This window comes from Staurois parvus, unplaced genomic scaffold (assembly GCF_062004578.1).
Source record: "Staurois parvus isolate SC_StPar_1 unplaced genomic scaffold, SC_StPar_1.0 ptg000476l, whole genome shotgun sequence".
Classification (NCBI taxonomy): domain Eukaryota; kingdom Metazoa; phylum Chordata; class Amphibia; order Anura; family Ranidae; genus Staurois; species Staurois parvus.
In genome coordinates this window covers 3,822,664-3,841,252 of record NW_028318272.1, presented here as the reverse complement: position 1 = coordinate 3,841,252, position 18,589 = coordinate 3,822,664, and the positions used below count along the sequence as shown (strand labels likewise).

The 18,589-nt window shown below is 41.7% G+C and overlaps 1 protein-coding gene across 2 annotated transcripts in view; it reads right to left on the bottom strand.

Moving 5' to 3' along the window:
- Positions 1-18,589, bottom strand: part of ADCY7 (adenylate cyclase 7) — a 351,396-nt gene that overhangs the window by 236,321 nt on the left and 96,486 nt on the right. The window contains exon 2 of one of the 2 annotated variants that reach the window (XM_089689483.1): positions 2,467-2,946. In XM_089689483.1, the coding sequence (XP_089545609.1) occupies positions 2,467-2,640 (174 nt within the window). In that variant the 5' untranslated portion in view covers positions 2,641-2,946. Of the gene's footprint in view, positions 1-2,466; positions 2,963-18,589 lie in introns of those variants that run through there. The other variant, XM_089689484.1, reaches the window with a different exon arrangement.

The following is an 18,589-nucleotide window of genomic DNA, read 5'->3' as shown; positions in this document are numbered from 1 at the left end:
CCATGCTAGCAACCAGTTTGACTGTTTCCACCATTTTTTTTCTTTTTTACATAACTATCTATGTAGTGGCACTCAATTAGTTCTTCGTGAAATGACTGATCCTTCATGTCATTAAAAGAGTATAGAACAATGATTGTTCACCAGCATACTACCTGTGCTTCCAACCTCGCTTTAGTACAGCCTTTCTCAACTAATATTCTGTGGAATCCTAGGGTTCCTCCAAAAGTTACTAGGGGCACCTCAGCTGCAGCTTGGCCGGGCCAACACCACGTACAAAAGTCAGCAGTATGACTCCAAGATCTTTTTAGCTGTCTGTAAGGGTTCGTTTACACTTGCTTCAACTTCAACGCACATTAAAGCGCCTATTGCTTCAACATGCTTATTTGATGTGTTTTTGATGCTTCTGCGATGCTTCAATGATGCTTCGATGATGCTTTTTTGAAGCTTTAATGAAGCTTCGCAGATGCCCTGTGTGTGTGTTGAAATCTCATACTTGCAATACCTCCAAAACAAAGCGAAGCAAAAACTGAATGAAAGCTTCACAAAAGCTGCATGTGCTGTGAAAGTGAGCTTTGCCATAAACTTCTACAGAGGTTTTGAAGACACTTTGAAGCACTACTAAAGCGACATGGAGTATAATTTTTGAAGCAATGCAAAGCAATCACAACGTGACAGGTGCTTTGATTGGCATTCAGAGCACTTTAAAAAAGCGTGTCCAATGCCATGTTTTGATGCATGTGTAAACGAGCCCTAAGGGTGGCTTTGACTACAGCTGTCAGCAAAGGTATTCTTCTCACTTACAAATGTAAGTGGCATTTTTTCCACTGGTACTGATTAATACATTTTGGCATGTGTTCCCAGAAACCTGAAAATTATTTCAAAGATTCTTCTAGGGTAAAATGGTCCAAAAGGGCTGCTCTAGTAGTTGGCCATTTTGTTCACTTTCAGTACCTAACAAGTTCTACTATTACTAAAACAGTCAAGCTCTAGAAAGTCAGAATCTAATCTGCATAGTCATTCTAAAGGCTCGTACACATGATAAGAGAATTGTATGAACATGTCCGTACTAGGAACAATCAGTCCATTACCTAATCGTTAGTATAGTGCTTTCAACAACCAACTGTTCGACAAAAACTGAAGGTGCAAGCTAGAAATTTTTTATTGTACGTGAACACAACGTCCAATTTTCGCTCAATGTGTACAGTAATTGTACAGAAATAATTGAATAGAAAAAAACATGCATGCCCGGAAGCAAAGAACAGCCTTCTCCTTCTACACTAGAATGTAGCTATGTTTGCTTTTGTCATTCGAGAATTTTCGCACAAGTTAATACCATTGTCAGTTACATCATGATACACACGATTGTCCAATTTCCCATAGTGTGCTAGGCATAAGTCAGTACAATTGAAAGTACTAAAGCCTATGTATCAACATATATGTGATACATAGGTATGTGTATGTATGACTATGTATCAACATGTCAGCCAACAAATTATTATATTCAGAAGAGCAGGTTAGAAATGACATGTTTCCATACTTGATGATTTCAGGCTTCCAATTAACTGGATCAGTAAGTCAAAGCACTGAAGCCACAGTTTAGCAAAACAGACAGAAATTCTTACAGAAGTAAGAATTATTAAAAGAACATCAGTAATAAAGGCCCTGTATTTCTCTTGGGGCTCATTCACATCAGTGAGCAACGCTGTTGTGGGCTGGGAGACACAAAGCCAATGTTTTAATCTCGGCGTAATTGTAAGGTTTTTTTTTTTTTTTTTACAGAGCTTTATTGAAGTGTCACACTGTCACACACGACATTTCAATAAAGTCCTATTTACCACAGTGACATTGCGATGCAGTGGTTCTCTTTGCATCCCACTAAACTGAATATAGAACTGCATGCAGTAGTTTATTTCAGCAAATATCACATCAACACTGTGGTGTGAGCTATCATCATTGGAAACAAGGTATTTTGCCTCATCCTTGCAGTGGGGCTGTGCTGGAATTGGCTGCCAATGTAGCCCTAATGCATCTGGTATGAACAAGATATACGTATTCAAAAAATAGAACAAATGAAGTACTGAAAATTACAGTCACTTTAAAGGAAACCTATGAGGAGAGATATATGTAGGCTACCATTGCTGGCCTCTCTTCAAGAAATCTTAACTGCCTGGTTCCCATTCTGATCCGAAGGCTTCAATACTTTGAGTTACAGGTTTAAAAACAAGTCAGAAAATCGAACTTTGGTGGCTGGATTCTTACTTTCATGTTAATGAAATAAAAGGATGAGTAAAGCATTTAGGCAGCTAGTGTTTTCAAAAGAAGGTTCCACCTCCATATTTTACTAATCAAAGGTTTAACCCTAAAATACAAAGGAAAACATGACATTTCAGCTGTGGCAACACAAGAGTTACAAGCAGTTCAATCAGGCCAAAGAAATGAAAGTGGGAATAAAAAAACTATACTCACTTTACTGGTTGTGAAGAACAGAACAACTAGAGTCACACAGGCAGCCCCAACCACAAAGAGCAAGATGAGCAGCAGTGGATAGTGCTGGTTGATGCATTGATACTTTTCATAAAGTGAATGTGTAATAATCCAATCCTCATTGTCCTTTATTAGATATTTCCCTTTGGATGGCATTTTACTCCAATCTGGCTTCCTGCTTTTCTTCCCTATGTCTCACAGTGCAAAAGACAGACCAAAGCTTGTCGTCTCCCTGGGCTGTTGTGGCGTGTTAGTCTGATTCACACTGCAAGCCTGCGTCCGCCGTGAGAAGTCTGCAGCTGGAGTAAGGTAAGAGAACCAGCTCCCTCCTCCCAAAAACATGTGCAGCTTATCGAGGCTTGTGAGCAAGCATAGCTGTGCCTGGGTGATATCCTGTCACTTCAGTGCAGTCACTAGCCATACACCATCTCATCTTTCTCTCCCCATTGACTCCTTTGTATTCTGAAAGAACAAGAGAAAGGCAGTGTTAGGCACATTCATTGCCATTGCAATAAACAAGATTCTGTATTTTCATCTAAGCCGTGGTAGAAAGAAATGCTTAAGAATAAATAAAAAACTTTAAATTAAAAAAAAGTGTGTGTGTATATATATATATATATATATATATATATAGTGTGTGTGTGTATATATATTACATTATTAAAAATTAAAATACTTAAAAGAGAAGTATGGCCTAATGGTAAACAAAAAAACATACTAGCCTAGGTGGATGCAACATGGATCCTAACAGTGAGAACTGAGTGATCAAACACCTCTGTTCACTCAGTTTTCCCCTCCACTCTGAGAAGAGAGTAGTGACGGTCAATCGCTCTCTGCTCTGTCCCTCCAGCACTCACTGGAGCGTAGGGCTGTGGAGGGGTCAAGAAAGAGGTTTGCTTAGGCTCTTGGCGAAACACTGAGTCAGGTGCCAGTCAAGGCTTCTGGGTGGATCCCGGCCATATTGACGGGATCTTTTCAGAGCCTGGACTGACTCTGTGATGTCTGCCACCAGTGGGCTGCTGAACTGCACTCCTGTGACCCATAAGAAAAGTATAGCCAAAATAGCTTTGGATTTACTTCTCTTAAGAATAAAACTTTTAAAAACCAGTGACAAAGCGACTGGTCCACAGAAGTTGAAAACTTAATTGTTAGGTGTTAAAACACAAGCTGCTGGGCTAGATATAAAATTAAACAAGACGATCCATTGTGCACAGACAATATAGAGTTCATGACAGCTCATTAAACATATTGGCGTGCAGCTGGCTCTTGAAAGGCAAAAGAGATCTGAGAAGATGCGGAAGGGCAGAAAGAGGAGGAGATGCAGGAATAGGTACATTACAGTGACTGGTATGTTTGAAAGCAAAGTGACTCGATCAAATCACACCTGTAAAACAACTTGTTTGTCAACTCCGTCCTCACTTCAATGATGCAATTCAAATAAGCTATACAAAGCTAAGACTGTTTATTGTATTACATCTATTTTGTTCTACCTCTGGCAAAGAATGCCATGCCCTTAAATATTTCCCACAAACAAAGAGTAAAAAAGCCTAAAGTGATTCTAAAGTATTATTTTTTTTTTTTTTTTAGAAAACATAAGAAACATGTCTATACAGTACTTACGTGATGTGTGCAGTGGTTTTGCACAGACCAACTCGGATCCTCCTCTTCTCGGGTCCCCCACAGTTTCTCCTGGCCCATCCCTCCTGTTGGGTGCCCCCACAGCAAGCAGCTTGCTATGGGGGCACTCGCTACTCCTTGTGTCCATTCACACACGGAGGCGCGGCTCTGCCTCTCCCCCTCTCTTCTCATTGGCTGACTGGCTGTAATTGACAGCAGGGGGAACCAATGGCTCCCACTTCTGTCTGAGCCAATGAGGAGAGGGAGTCCCAGGAGAGCCAAGACTCCAATGCACATCACTGGATCAAGAGGGAGCTTAGGTGAGTATTAGGAGAGGCTGGGGGGATGCTGCTCACAGAAGGTTTTTTACCTTCATGCATAGAATACATGAAGGTAAAAAACCTTGAGCCTGTACAACCATTGAATGTTTAAAATGATATGGGACATTCAGATATCCTCAAAAGCAAAAACATTGTGATTACTAAATTGTTTACAGAGGTTTATTGGATGTCAAATATAACTATTAATTGTATTGTACAATGCTGATGTTAGAAAATGTAAGTGTATGCTGTGACCACAGATTTAAATGAAAATGAATCACAGAAGTATATCTAGCGTATAAAATACATCATAGAACGTGTTGGGGTCATCTCCTTAGTCACTCTGGGGAATATCACTATTTTTGATGCAAGTTGGCAGTATGCTTTCATGGACTGGTGCCAGAAAAATGGAAAATTGCATGAAATACTTACCATGAAGTGAAAATGTGTCATCTTCTGTAGCCCTTCTAGTTGCAAATACACTGTAAACCTGTCGCAGAGATGCAGCCTGGTTTGTATCTAACAAAGGATTTCTCAGTATACTTACCAGCGAGCCTGCAAAACAACCAATTTGGCCCTGTCTAACAGTTTGCATTAAAAACAGAGGGTTTTGTTTGTGACATTTGCATATACATGCATAAGCCACAGTCCTGAGTCAAGGGTCCTCTGTATACTGTGACCCTACTCTAACATTTCTAGAGCCTTCACAGTGGGAGCACGTATTTCGATGGATAGGTTAAGGGCAGGTGTGCCTGGAGGGAGCCTCCCACTGTGCAGTATACAGAGGACCCTTGACATGGGACTGTGACTATTTTGGTTGGGATGGTTGCTTTTTTTTGTACAGTTGACTTAGTTGCAGGGATGCCTTTGCTGTGCCTGGGTGTCATTTGCATCCCTGTGCCTTTAAGCAGGGGAGGACTCCCTCCAGGCACACCTGCCCTTAAACTAACCATTGATATATGTGCTTCCAATGTGGAGGCTCTGGAAATTTTAGAGTTAGGTACACAATATACAGAGGACCCTTAACAAGGGACTGCAGCTTACACGTGTAATTGCAAATGTGTGCAAACAAAACCCTGTTTTTAACACAAACTGTTAGACAAGGCCAAATTGATTGTTTTGCAGGCTGGCTGGTAAGTGTGCTGGCTGGTAATCCTTTGTGATGTGCATTGCCCTTCCATGTACACTTTGTTGCTAAGGCTGGTTATAGGTTAGGACAGTTGCCATTTTTTTGAATAGTTGGTTTGTATCCAACTGTGTCTGCTTACTTGCCTGATAAATGTTCACAGAAATATTTGCATATCTTCATTTTCAAAAGAAATGCCAAAAATGAGGGGCTTAATTCTAAGTTTGAAGAAATAGGAAGAGCTATACAAATTCCATTATTTTATTTATTTATTTCAGGTACTTGTATAGCGCTGTCAATTTACGCAGCGCTTTACACATATATATATTGAACATTCACATCAGTCCCTAACCCTCAAGGGGTGTACAATCTAAGGTCCCTAACTCACATTCATACAAACACATATTAGGGTCAATTTAGACTGGATCCAATTAACCTACCAGCATGTCTTTGGAGTGTGGGAGGAAACCGGAGCACCCGGAGGAAACCCACGCAAGCACAGGGAGAACATGCAAACTCCATGCAGGAGGCACCATGGTCGGGAATCGAACCCATGACCCATTTACTGCAAGGCAGATGTGCTAACCACTAAGCCAATGTGCCGCCCATTATGTCTCTGAATCAGCTGTGGAACCAGACGTATTGGTGTATGATATACAGTTATTCAGTTTATAAAAGGGTGTCATAGACACTCTTTAGAATTCCGTTGGAGCACCACACCAAATTTGTCAGTGCTTGAGCCCAATTCATGTACCTGCTAGAGGCAGGTATAGGAATCTGTCTGTGCATAGTACAGAGTTGGGATTGTCCATACTGGATTGAGTGACTAGTTCCCCATGAGGTCCGCTTTGCTGTTGATTGACAGAGCATGGCAATGGGCAGATCCACAGCTGTTATTTAGTCCAATAGCAGCTTTCAAATCTAGTGCAAATGCTTGCCTGAATTTGGCACAAGTAGTTCCAAATGGTATTGAAAATTATAAAATATTCCTACAAGTACATAGGCAATATTTACATTTAACATAACACATGCTCTAGCAATTCCAAACCTAAATACAGTATACACTAAAAAGGGATAGAAAATGGCTAAATGGAATTCATGGTTAAATGAACAATTTTATTGAATGCATATAAGCCAGCTACATCTTCCCTATCAAAAATATCCCCCAATGAACACTAAAAGATGACTAGGTTGTCAACACACCACCATCTTTGTATACCAATATGCTTCAACCACACCACTACTGGTACTGTACTAAAGTGCAAGTGACCTACTGCCATTGTATTGAACCACCCAGGTAAAATAACACTAGAAGTTTAATTAATGTAATCAAACAAGAATATCCTGTGTTGTAGTGTATCAGTGAAAAGGATTATGGAACCCAAAGCAAATCTTTGAAGGTGTAAATGTTTAGGCAATACCAGTGACCATCAAAAGCCTTGAAAACCGCATCTGTGTTATTGGACGAAAATCCCCAGATTCTTCCTGCAGGTTCAGACTTCAGCAGAATGTGAGGCCCATTAAACAAATGAATCACCAATTGTCCATATCAATGCTAGGGGAACCGAAATCAAATAAAAAGTGAGGGTGAACGTATAAAAGAAAATGGGATAAAACCTATCCGCTGAAATACGGCATTCAAAAAACCCATCCCATTCTGCTAATGCGAAAAAAGTGTGCCAAGAACTTAAAAGAGAATTAGCCCAACCTGGAAAGGCTGTGATGCCACCAACTACACGTTTGACCTTTGCAACAAGTTTGCCAATCTCTAAGGTGCCAAAAAAAATGCCCAGGTAAACACAACCCAAAATAAGAGAGATTCAACTTAGAAGGAAAAACAAACAGATGACTATATAAAGAGGATGGAGATCTGCAAAGAAATTGAATCAGAAAAGCAAGGCGTACATTTCCAACCTTCTTAAAAAAACACACAGGATTGGAAAATACCTTAGTAACATTTTCCAAACAGAGAGGTTAAACCAAAACAGGGCAGAAAGAGCAGTATCCTTCAAACCGACTACATTTTTCTCACAGATACAGGAGATACAAGATAAGAACCAGACATCTGTCCTGGTGAGTGGAAAAAGAAAAAAACGCATCATGCAATGAACGTACCCACTGGTCCCAAACCTGACAATGTGCTACCCACCTGTTCTGACATAGGGAGGCTGGGTCTAGCAGGATCCACAAAATATGGAGTCAAGGATTACCTACAGGAGTTGCTGGAGCTACGAAGCAGAAGTGTTCAAACTGTGGACAAGAAATCATGTTGACAATTGTGTTGGATACACCTGTAATGTGTCACCTTAAATCAGATATTTATTTCCAAGTGTCCTAGCACCAAAAGAAAACAAATTGTAACCGGGAGACCACAGGTGGTAATCACCACAGAGAGTTGATTTATCACTTGTACCACACTTTACCAATCCCAAAAAAACACACACCTGTTACCAATTTCTCCCCCCATAGTTCCAATGCCATGGTGATGGAAAGAACTCCAGCATCCCAACAGCAAGAATAGGTTAACATCCAGAACCACCTTCCACAAATGGCCTGGGAGCTCCGTCAGCGATGCCGAGACCAAACCACATTACAGATGGTGAGGATCCAGCCCTGGTTGCATGAAAAAGATTAGATCCAATGAGGAGGTGGTTGCAGAAGAATCATGCATTCTGATGACAGACTCCAGTCCTGCTAAGCACAGGGAGCTGTTTGAAACTGAGAGGAGTTGGGCTGTGTGCAGAGCCACAGCATCAGGAGAGGAGAAGATTACTTTAAGAGAATTCTGATGTCTGGGGCTCCAGGAATGAAGCAAGCTGGGGGAATGACAGCTGAGGAAGTGCTTCGTGCAAGGAGTCACCCATGACGCCTGACCTGAAAATCCTAATTCCAAACAAGCTGCTGATTAGGCCTGTGCTTTTAATTCACACTGGAAAAAATACCATTGTAGGTCCAGTTCACATTCCTGTTTGTTGACAGTCAAGCCCTGATGAAGGGGGCACTTAGACCCAGGAAACCCGTTGGCTATTTTTTGAATTGTACCCCTGACCTTTAATGGAATAAAGTTGTATCTGTACCTCTTAGCAGTGGTGTGGCACTTCAATTTCAACTCTCTTTTTCAATCACTCTGTGAGCCAAGAAGACTGTAGAGATCCTCTGGAGTGCAGAAGCCGCCTGCCCAGGAACCAGATCATTTATAGTAGACCAACATTAATAACTTAAGATAACAATACCAGTAAAATAAAGCTATGGGTCCAATGCAATCTTTCCACTTTCTTCAAGTGAAAACTCCCATGGCAGCCCTGCCAGAAGTCCTGACTGGTCCAGGACTCAGTCTAGAAGGCAGGCAAGCCGGCTGGGACTGGAGCAGGAAGAAATACTGGAGGAGAGGAGATCTGGCCCCACACAGCAGCTCCCACTCTGCATGGTGCCGGGAGTTGTACACTGATGACAGGAGCTGGAGCAGGCACAGGCACAGAAGAAGCCGCTATGGGCATTGTGGAGAGCTACACTCGGGTATGGGCAGTGCAGGAACTTCTGGAATGGAGAGAGTAGGGTCTAGCAGAATAGGAGGAGACTCTATTAGGGCTGGGGTGAGAAGATACCAGGGAGCTGCATACAGAGCGGCAAACAGTGCAGGTAGGAGCAGAGCCAACGCCATCATCGCCATGGACTCCAGCTATAGTCCAGTGTCTGGCTGCAGTACCGTTGATCCAGGAAGGGGTTGGGGCTCAGCCACATGGTGGATATGTGTGCCTGGTAATCCTGGAAGTGAGGACCCATTCACACTACCCTGCAGCCCAAAACATTGCTGCCCACACATCATTTGGAGCTGCAGAGCCATGCAGCAGGGGGCAGTGTGTTTTATCGCATCACACAGCTCCCTCTTTTTTTTTTTTGTTGTACAGAAGTGACACTTCATTCATGTCACCGCACAAAAACGCATTGTGCTGCGTGGTGTCATGGGTACATGCAAAGCGGCATGATATCGCCTAAACACAACATCGCACAGCTCTGGAACACATTGAAACACTGAATTCTGGTCTAAACATGACACACAGAAACCTATGACATACAGAAACCTATGACATACAAAAACCTATGACATACAGAAACCTATGGTTTTCTGTGTGTTATTGTAGTTGCCTACATTTTTCCATGAAGAAAAATGCAGGTAACTACACATAGTGTGAATGGGCCCTGAGGGGCCAGGGAACAGAGGACATGGCAGCAGGGGGAGGATGTTCACCTTTCATGAGGAAAAATAACTAATTACAACTCTTCTGAGAGCTGAATTTCCTCAGGTAAGTGGGACACCTCAGCATAGTATTTTCCTATAGAGTTCAAACACCACCCCTTCACCTCATGTCCTTGTAGCCAACCCTGATGGAGCCACTTAACCTCCCTCTGTTAGGTCAATGCCCTATGTATAGCCATGCTTCTCTCAGTCAAGGCTCCCTCTTTCTAAGGGATTTGAGAGGTTGTCATTATTGAATTTCCCAGATAGTGTTTGATTTGTGAGTGCACACCTCTTCTAGGGGCATCAATAAAGGATTATATGGCTCAGGTCACAGTATTGAATAAAAGTGCTGAAAATGACATGTAAATACCTTTTGTATGTTTGGTATGTAAGGTGTTCAATCAGCAGGTAGCATTTATGAATGTGTGATGTATAGAGGAAATCTGATTTAGTCTAACCTGTATTACAAAGGAAAATGCAGATTAGGATACAGAAAAATGTGCGTGGAACTAGGGCAGTATTTAGAAAGCATGCTGCCTCTAGGTGAACTTGAATACAGTTGACATTCTATATGGGCTCAACCTATTTGTCATGAACAATATAACATTATGTAATTATGGTTTTCAGGACTGGTGGCAAAATGTACTGCTGGAGGCAACTTGCTGTCTTGTCTGTGTGTTGTCAGAAAACAGACTGTAAATGGTCTGTAAATACATAGCAACATATATTTTAACAGACACGCACATCTGAACTTCTGCCTAGCTGGGTTGGGGTTTAAATGGAAGCACAACACACCCCATTTAGGTTTGTGCATTACCAAAATGCATTCATTTAAAAAGCTATTTATAAGGGCTCTTCAAAGAGTTAGTTCACATTTATTAAAAACTGCCTTTGCAGATTAAGGATGTCTGTAGATGAAAACAAGCTGTGCAGCTTTGATTTAAGTTGAATAATACTCTTACTATAGGTGTAGGCCATTTATGTACCTCATGAAGCCTGACCTGAAAACTCCTAGGAAGTTGCTAAGCGAGGCCTTGCTGTTACTATTAACCATCACTGGAGTGAGTGCTCAGATTCTGAGCTCAGAGCTACTGCATCAGGGAAGAGAAAGCGCATGTGAGGGGGCTTGTATCAGGAGCTCACTGTGGTGATGATGAAGGGGAACAGTAAAAGCTAGGCTTCACCTAGCACCATCCTGGGAGCTTTCAGGTCAGTCTTCATGAGACACTCTATGTATATGGACTACAACTATAGCAAGGTCATTATTCAATTTTGGTCAAAGCTGCGTGGCTTGGTTTCATCTACAGACATCCCTCATTTGTATAGCCAGTTTTTGGTTAAAGGAGAACTATGCCTCAAGTTTAGGTGCACTTTATTTGTAGAAACCAGCACATTTGAAATAGGTTACCTCTAGCTCCAGATGACTGGGTGGAAGGAGGGGAGGTTAAATGACAGGATCTCATTTTGTGTGCTGTATGGTCTGGTATTAATGAAAGTACTGTGGGCTATGTCCTCTTTAAGTGGGGCTTGCACTCAGTGAAGGTGTAGTGAAGGTAAGCTCTGTTAGGGTCTTGGGTGGCTGCCCCTCTGAAAGCAACTGGAAAGGCTCCACAGAATACTTTTGGATGGGTGCAAAAGCACACTCAGGGTGTACGATGTTAGTTCACCTTTTTCACCTAATTTTTTTCTGAAAAGGTGAAATAAACCTTTTAGGACTAGCAGATATCTCCCCATTCACATAAGCGATGTGGATGGAGGAATCCTCCTTGCTGTGCTATTGTATTCTGACAGCGATACTTCTCCACTGTCAGAATACACTGATCAGCACTGCAGCTGACTGGCTGCAGGCACTGATTGAATGAAACTTTTCCAACATTCCATCATTAGATCGACTTCTCTCAAGCAGGAACAACCAAAGAGGGAAAGAAATTCATCCAGTCCCTGCTGAACCAGCAGATTTTCGATCCGTCTATGGATAGCGGTACACTGCTGAGATACAACTATGAGCAGTGGTTTATTTAGGTTTTCTGCTGCCCTGGGCAACACAAAAATGGTCCCCTTGTCAGAATACAATAGCACAGCAGGGAGGATTCCTCCATCCACCTTGCTTGTGTGGAAGGGGGAATCTATTTGTTTTTGTTGTTCAGTGGGCTGGCTGCTTGCATTTAAAAAAGACATTCATTTACTAATGAATACAGAGCTGTATTAATTTGTGCCTTTTTATCTCTCTTGAATTCTCCAACTATACCAATTTGTAGAATCACCACTAAGGGCCTATGCACACTGGGCTTAAAAAGCGCTGCTCTTACAGTTTTGAATGTTGCCTGTAGAATCAGCTCCATGTTATCCTATGTGTCCATGACATTAGGACGTTTAGAGGCATATTTTAAGCTAAGCAGAAAAAAACTATTTGCTGTTGAGGGTTTTTTGGCAGAAAAAAAACACTAAACACTCCTAAACACCTGTGCACAAATGCTCTGTATGAGTGCTTATCTGCCAAAGGAACTGGCTTTTTAAACCCAATGCACATGGACTCTAAATGTAAGCAAATACCCAATCTGCAGTCCTTCAGCTTCTCATTCTAAAACTGCTGAGATTAGCGATCACCCAGACAGAGCAGAGAAAACTCCCAGATTAGAATTTTGAGAAAGAAATCCATATAAAGTGCAAAAAGGGCAATCCCATGTACTTCAATAAATACAAACATTTCATAGAGACAAGTTTTTGTAAAACTCTAATACACACTGGAACAACAGAATGTAAGCAGGAAGACTATTATCATGACATGCAAATGTCATTTCTATGATAAAATTCACCTACCTGGTTGCTAACAGTCTTCTGTAACATGTAAACTGAGCTGCGCATGCGCAGCTCAGTTTACATTGGTGGCTCAGTCACCATGTGCTGGGATGATTGACTCCTGAACACGCAAAGGAGATATATCATCCCGTCCCAGCCAGTGGAGATCCCCCAAGACCAGGGAGAAGATGCCAGTGAGGGACCTGGACCAAATAGAAAGAGGCAAGTATATTGACTTTAGTTTCACATTAAGCTGGCCATACACTGATGGAAATTTGGCCATATCAGCACCTGCCAACTGAATTTTGATCAGTGTGTGGCCTTCCCCAGTCAACAGAAGTCAATACTTTGATGAAGGAACATGCTGGAAAACGTTTCTTGATCAGCGGTTGCAGCCAATTAATCTGCAACTGCTGATCGGCAGGTCCTGCTGTCAGAATGCATCCGGAGGAAATTCCTCCATCCTCCTTGTCTGTGGGAATAGAGGAATCTTTTTTTTTCATTCATTCAGCTTTATATAAAGCTGACCTTTTATCCAAATACATCTACAAATAATTGAAAATGCTTTAAACCACACAAAAAACATAAAGCCAGTAATTAAAAAAGAACAAAACAAAAAACAAAAACAAAAAAAGAAGTGCAAGACCATTAGTACATCCAACAAAGTACACTAGAAAATATGTCTTTGAATTACATTTTTGGGACTAGCCATAAAGTTGGGAAAAAAAGCTGAAAAAATGGAGGGCAGTTGTTTCTTACTGTTGGTAGTGAGTGTTGAGAGTGTTTGGTTTGGAGTACAAGCCAAGAGAAAAGGCCTTCTAAAAAGTGAAAAGAGGGAGTTGGGAGGACAATATACAGAAAAGAGGAGCATTAGAATAGGTTTAAACAAAGAAACAAGCCTGACTGCCCCTCTTCCTAAGCTGCTTTCCCTCCTTCCATGGTAACCAAACTATTCAAATCACAGAGTCTTGCTGGGGACTGCATGTTAACTCATTCCTTGCCACTAACTTGCCAAGAGTGGCACCACTAGTCTATTTTTGTAAAGTAAAGTCAATTTGCTGCTAAAGGCAGAAAGACAATATGCATCCTATAACCTCATCCACTTTGTCCAAGTTCTAGACATGTATTTCTCTCTCTTATAATATGCTTTGCTAAAATACATCAAAATAATTCCAGACTAATTCCACATGGTTGAAGTCACTGCACAATAAAGCTGTGTGATGATGTAGTCGGCTGAAAAAGTGTTACTTTGTTACCAAAAAAAGTCTGACTATACTCAATGTTTAAGGATCGGATTTTTAAACTAAACCAAAACAGAAGAATTTGTAGCATAAGGTAGTGGCAGCTCTATGTGTCACATGAGTAGCATATGGAAAGACAAGATAGGCGTTGGCATCTTGTAAGCAATGTCTTATCAGGATCATGACTACACCAAATTGCTTTTCAATATAGATTATAATAGATTGATATAGGTAACACATTCATCAGCAATGTGCTTTAACAGTTCAATCTATACCAGCTGACAAAATATTTTAGAAGCATCTTCTTTTCATATGAATGCAATCTTGCCTAAAACAGTTTGTTTTATCACTGTTAATGCAAAATTACAGTTAATAGAAAATTAAAGTTACGTTGGATTGTTGATCTTGACGTTTCCTAATTAGAGCCATTAAAATAATTAGTGCTATCAAATTTTTCCTGCGGTTAGGCAGTGAAGTTTGTAAGTGCATCTAAATGGGCAAGCACCATTAAATTAAAAGCTAGTTGATGTTTAATGAGTTTAAGAGAAGAAGATCTTATTAAAATTAAGGTAGTATACTGGAAAGTTAAATATTCTCATGCCTACAATGTCACGATGATAAAAGATCCAATACAAATTGTCACTTTTTTTTATATATCTAAGGTTCTGTTCACACTTGTGCAACTCCAAAGTTGCACAATTTCCAGAGCAACTTTAAATGCGGCTTTGATGCCACTTTACACTCTCTGGCATTCAAATCGCATCAAAGTTGCATCAAAGTTGTGCTGTCCTACTAATGGTTAGCCGACAGATAGCTAACAAAACTGACAGAAGCAGTGTTGTGTTTCATTCCAGAACTGAATTTACTTCTGTGAATAGTTCTGTAAAATTGCAATACAATCCCATAAACTGAAATTACAATACACTTGTAGACATGCCTTTCATAAATGCATACAATGAATACATTTCTTACAAACAGCTACCTACAAATCATATTGAATACATTGAAATGCGATCTAACTATGTATGTGACTTTGACTAGTTGCCGACCGCAGATAGCCGAATGACGGCTAAACTGCGGCCGGCCAGTTCTGAGTGGACGTCATATGAGGTCCTCCCAGAACGCGCTCTCCTGCGGACACAGCTGATCACGTGATGTGGTAAAAGGCCAATCATACCGGCCTTTTACCACGTGATCAGCGGTGTCCAATGACACGCTGATCACAGGGAAATGCAAGTGCCGGTTCTCGGCTGCACTTTCCTCACGCTGTCAGATCGTGAGGAAAGTACTGCCGAGAACCGGCAGTTGTCAGAGCGGGGATCGGCACCGATCATCAGGGCACTGATGATCAGTGCCCTGATGATCGGTGCCCAGCAATGCCACCCGCAAGTTCCGCCCACCTGTGCCCAGCAGTGCGCCCACTAGCTCCGCCCACCTGTGCCCAGCAGATCACCCACCTGTGCCCAGCAGTGCACCCACCTGTGCCACTCTGCAGTGTCACACACCTGTGCCCAGAAGTGCCACCTACCTGTGCCCAGAAGTGCCACCCACCTGTGTCCACCCACCTGTGCCCACCAGTGCCACCCACCTGTGCCCACCCACCAGTGCTGCCCACCAGTGCCACCCACCAGTGCAGCCCAGCAGTGCTGCCAGTCAGTGCCACCAGTCAGTGCCCAGGGGTTGTGCCAGTCAGTGCCGCCAGTCAGTGCCCAGCAGTGATGCCAGTCAGTGCCGCCTATCAGTACCCATCATCAGTGTCACCTATCAGTGCCGCCTATCAGTGACACCTCATTAGTGCTGTCTATCAGTGCCGCCTATCCGTGCCACCTCATTAGTACTGCCTATCAGTGCCCTTTAGTGCTGCCTATCAGTGCCCATCAGTGCCGCCTATCAGTGCCCATCAGTGCTGCCTCATCAATGCACATCAGTGAAGGAGAAAAAATACCTGTTTGAAAAATTTTTATAATAGAAACAAAGAAACTTTTTTTTTTTTTTTTCAAATTTTTTGCACTTTTTTAATTCATAGCGCAAAAAGTAAAGCGCCCAGTGGCGATTAAATACCACCAAAAGAAATCTCTATTTGTGAGAAAAAAATGATCAAAATTTCATATGGGTACAATGTTCCATGACCGCGCAATTGTCAATCAAAGTGCGGCAGCGCTGAAAGCTGAAAATTGGCCTGGTAAATAAGGGGGTATAAGTGCCTGGTAGGCAAGTGGTTAACAAACACAATGAAAGAACTTACAGAAATGTGTGTATCAAAGGGAAAATGGAGAAGACCTTAACTGGTGTTCTTTTCGGAACTGAAATGGCTGCAGTTGTTTATGGGAAATCTTTATTCTTAACAAATATGAGACACTTCCTGTTATTTATTGATAAGGGTGTAATTGCAGTAAATGCCCAATAGATGGCTACTAAACACAATGATGATATACAGTACAAAAGTAGTGCAGGAACCTTGTCAAAGTCACTGAGACTTTAATTCATATAGATTCAAACGGGTGCAATTGAAAATAATGGGATGCGACTTTATGTGTCCAAAGTCGCATGACAAATTGAACAAGTGTGAATGGAGCCTTATTGGTATTGCTATCTTAAAGTGATTCTAAAGGGTTTTGTTTTTTTTTTTTGTAGAATAAAAAACATGTCTATACTTATCTGCTGTGTGCAGTGGTTTTGCACAGAGCAGCCTGGATTCTCCACTTCTCAGGTCCTTCGCAGGCTCTCCTGACTCCTCCTGTCTTTCGGGTGCCCCCACAGCAAGCAGCTTGCTATAGGGGCACTCGCTGCTCCGTGTCCATTCACACACGGTGCTTTATCTTGGCCGCAACCACTTCTCTCTCTTCATTGGCACACTGGCTGTGATTGACAGCAGTGGGAGCCAATGACTCCCGCTTGCTGTCTCAGCCAATGAGGAGGCAGAGACATGGGATGTCATTCACATCCCTGGGAAAGCTGCTGCACATAGACGTTTTTTTTACCTCCATGCAAAAAATGCATGAAATTAAAAAACCTTCAGCCTTTACAACCACATCAAAGTACTGATGTTAATAGTCTGGTTTCTGGGCTGGCAGCCTCTACACCCCAGAGGATCTCAATGGTCTTCTTGTTTTGCAGTGTAATGTAAAAAAATTAAAATTGAAGTGCCACACCACTGCTTAAAGGACCAGATACAAAATAATTCCAATAAACGTCAGGGGGACACTCCAAAAAGTACCAATATGTTTTGGGTGTTCAAAAACACCCCCTTCATCGGAGCTTGATTGAAAACAATGAATAAGGTAGAAGTGACCTGAACTTTTAATGTTATTTCTATCAGTGTGAATACATGCACAGGCCTTCTCAGCAGCTGTTTTTTTCAGCATGTTAGTATTGGTGTGGAGCTTCATTTCCATTTTGTTACATTCTATCAGATGCAGCCACTGTTCAGGCATTCAAGCAGCCATGGGTGTAGCAGATACATAGAATGAGGGATCAAGTGATTTTCTGAAAAACAAAACATGTATGGCTAGCCCTAGCCTACCATGAAAGGTAACACAGAACAGTAGGGTGCTAAGCAAAGTTACAGAAATATCATATAATTCATTTACTGTGCATGTATTGGTATGTTTAGATACATATTTGCAAATGTTGTAAGTAGATTTCTTTTGTTGTTCTAAGGCTTACTGAACTAAGCCATGGAGAAATGTGTGAAATGCACTAACCCACAGCAAACAATCAGCAAGTAGGTTTTAATGCTCCAAAAGCTCCAAACTTTTGACAACAGGGGTGTTGCTAAGATTGCGAAAAATCTGGGCCACCCAGATAAGAGAAGTGCATCAAATAGTTCATGTGGCCAAATTGCACCAACACCGAGAGGGGTTTAACGGAGCATGTCTGAATAAAATTTGAGCCTATTCACTGAATATATACCATACATATGCCACAGTCCACACAATATGCTTTGATTACTGTGCCAAAAGCAATTGTCTAACAAACCCAAACACAATAATTAAAAAAAAAAAAAGAAATAAAATCTTCTGTTCTGCACACAGCCTACCTTAAAAACGGTCTTCCGTCTTGTTAAAAAAAAAAAATTAAAGTTCACAGCTACAAATACTCTGTACTGACTTTTACACGGACCGGTTCTTCGCCAGTCTTCAGATCAGTGACAGGTAGGCAAGTTAACTCCCAGAGTTAACTGGGAGTGGGTAACTGTCAGAAATATGTACCCGCACCCTTATGAAAAAAAACAATCAACAATGAGGAGGATAAGTGGAGCTTCCCTTCAGGTGAAGTTCTGCTTTGAGCCTCAGTTCACACTATGAACCGCATGTGAATTGCACAGGAATGACACCGCATTCCTATGTAATTCATATGTGATTCAGTGCAGTGCGATTTGAGCCTATTCATTTTGAATGTGTTTATTAGGATTGGAGACCACATTGTACTGACTCAATCGGTCACTGGTCATGGGTGGGTGATTGGAGTGGGCGAGTGAGGTTTCACTTCCAATGCTTTGTGCCCAACTTGGAAGAGGGTGATGGTTAGTCCTTTATAGAGGCCTGGGCTGCTACCTCTGGGTATGGTCGTATGGTCGTTTCCACATGTATACTAGGAAGAGAAGGTAGAAAGAAGCACCCATATTCCAGTAAGTACTGGATTCTGTACCCATAGAGGGCGCACACACACGTCCTAGCCAACCACGAAAAACTTCTAATAGATCCAACCAGGGCTTCTTTAATGTAAATAATGTTTTATATATACAATTGTGTTCAAAATA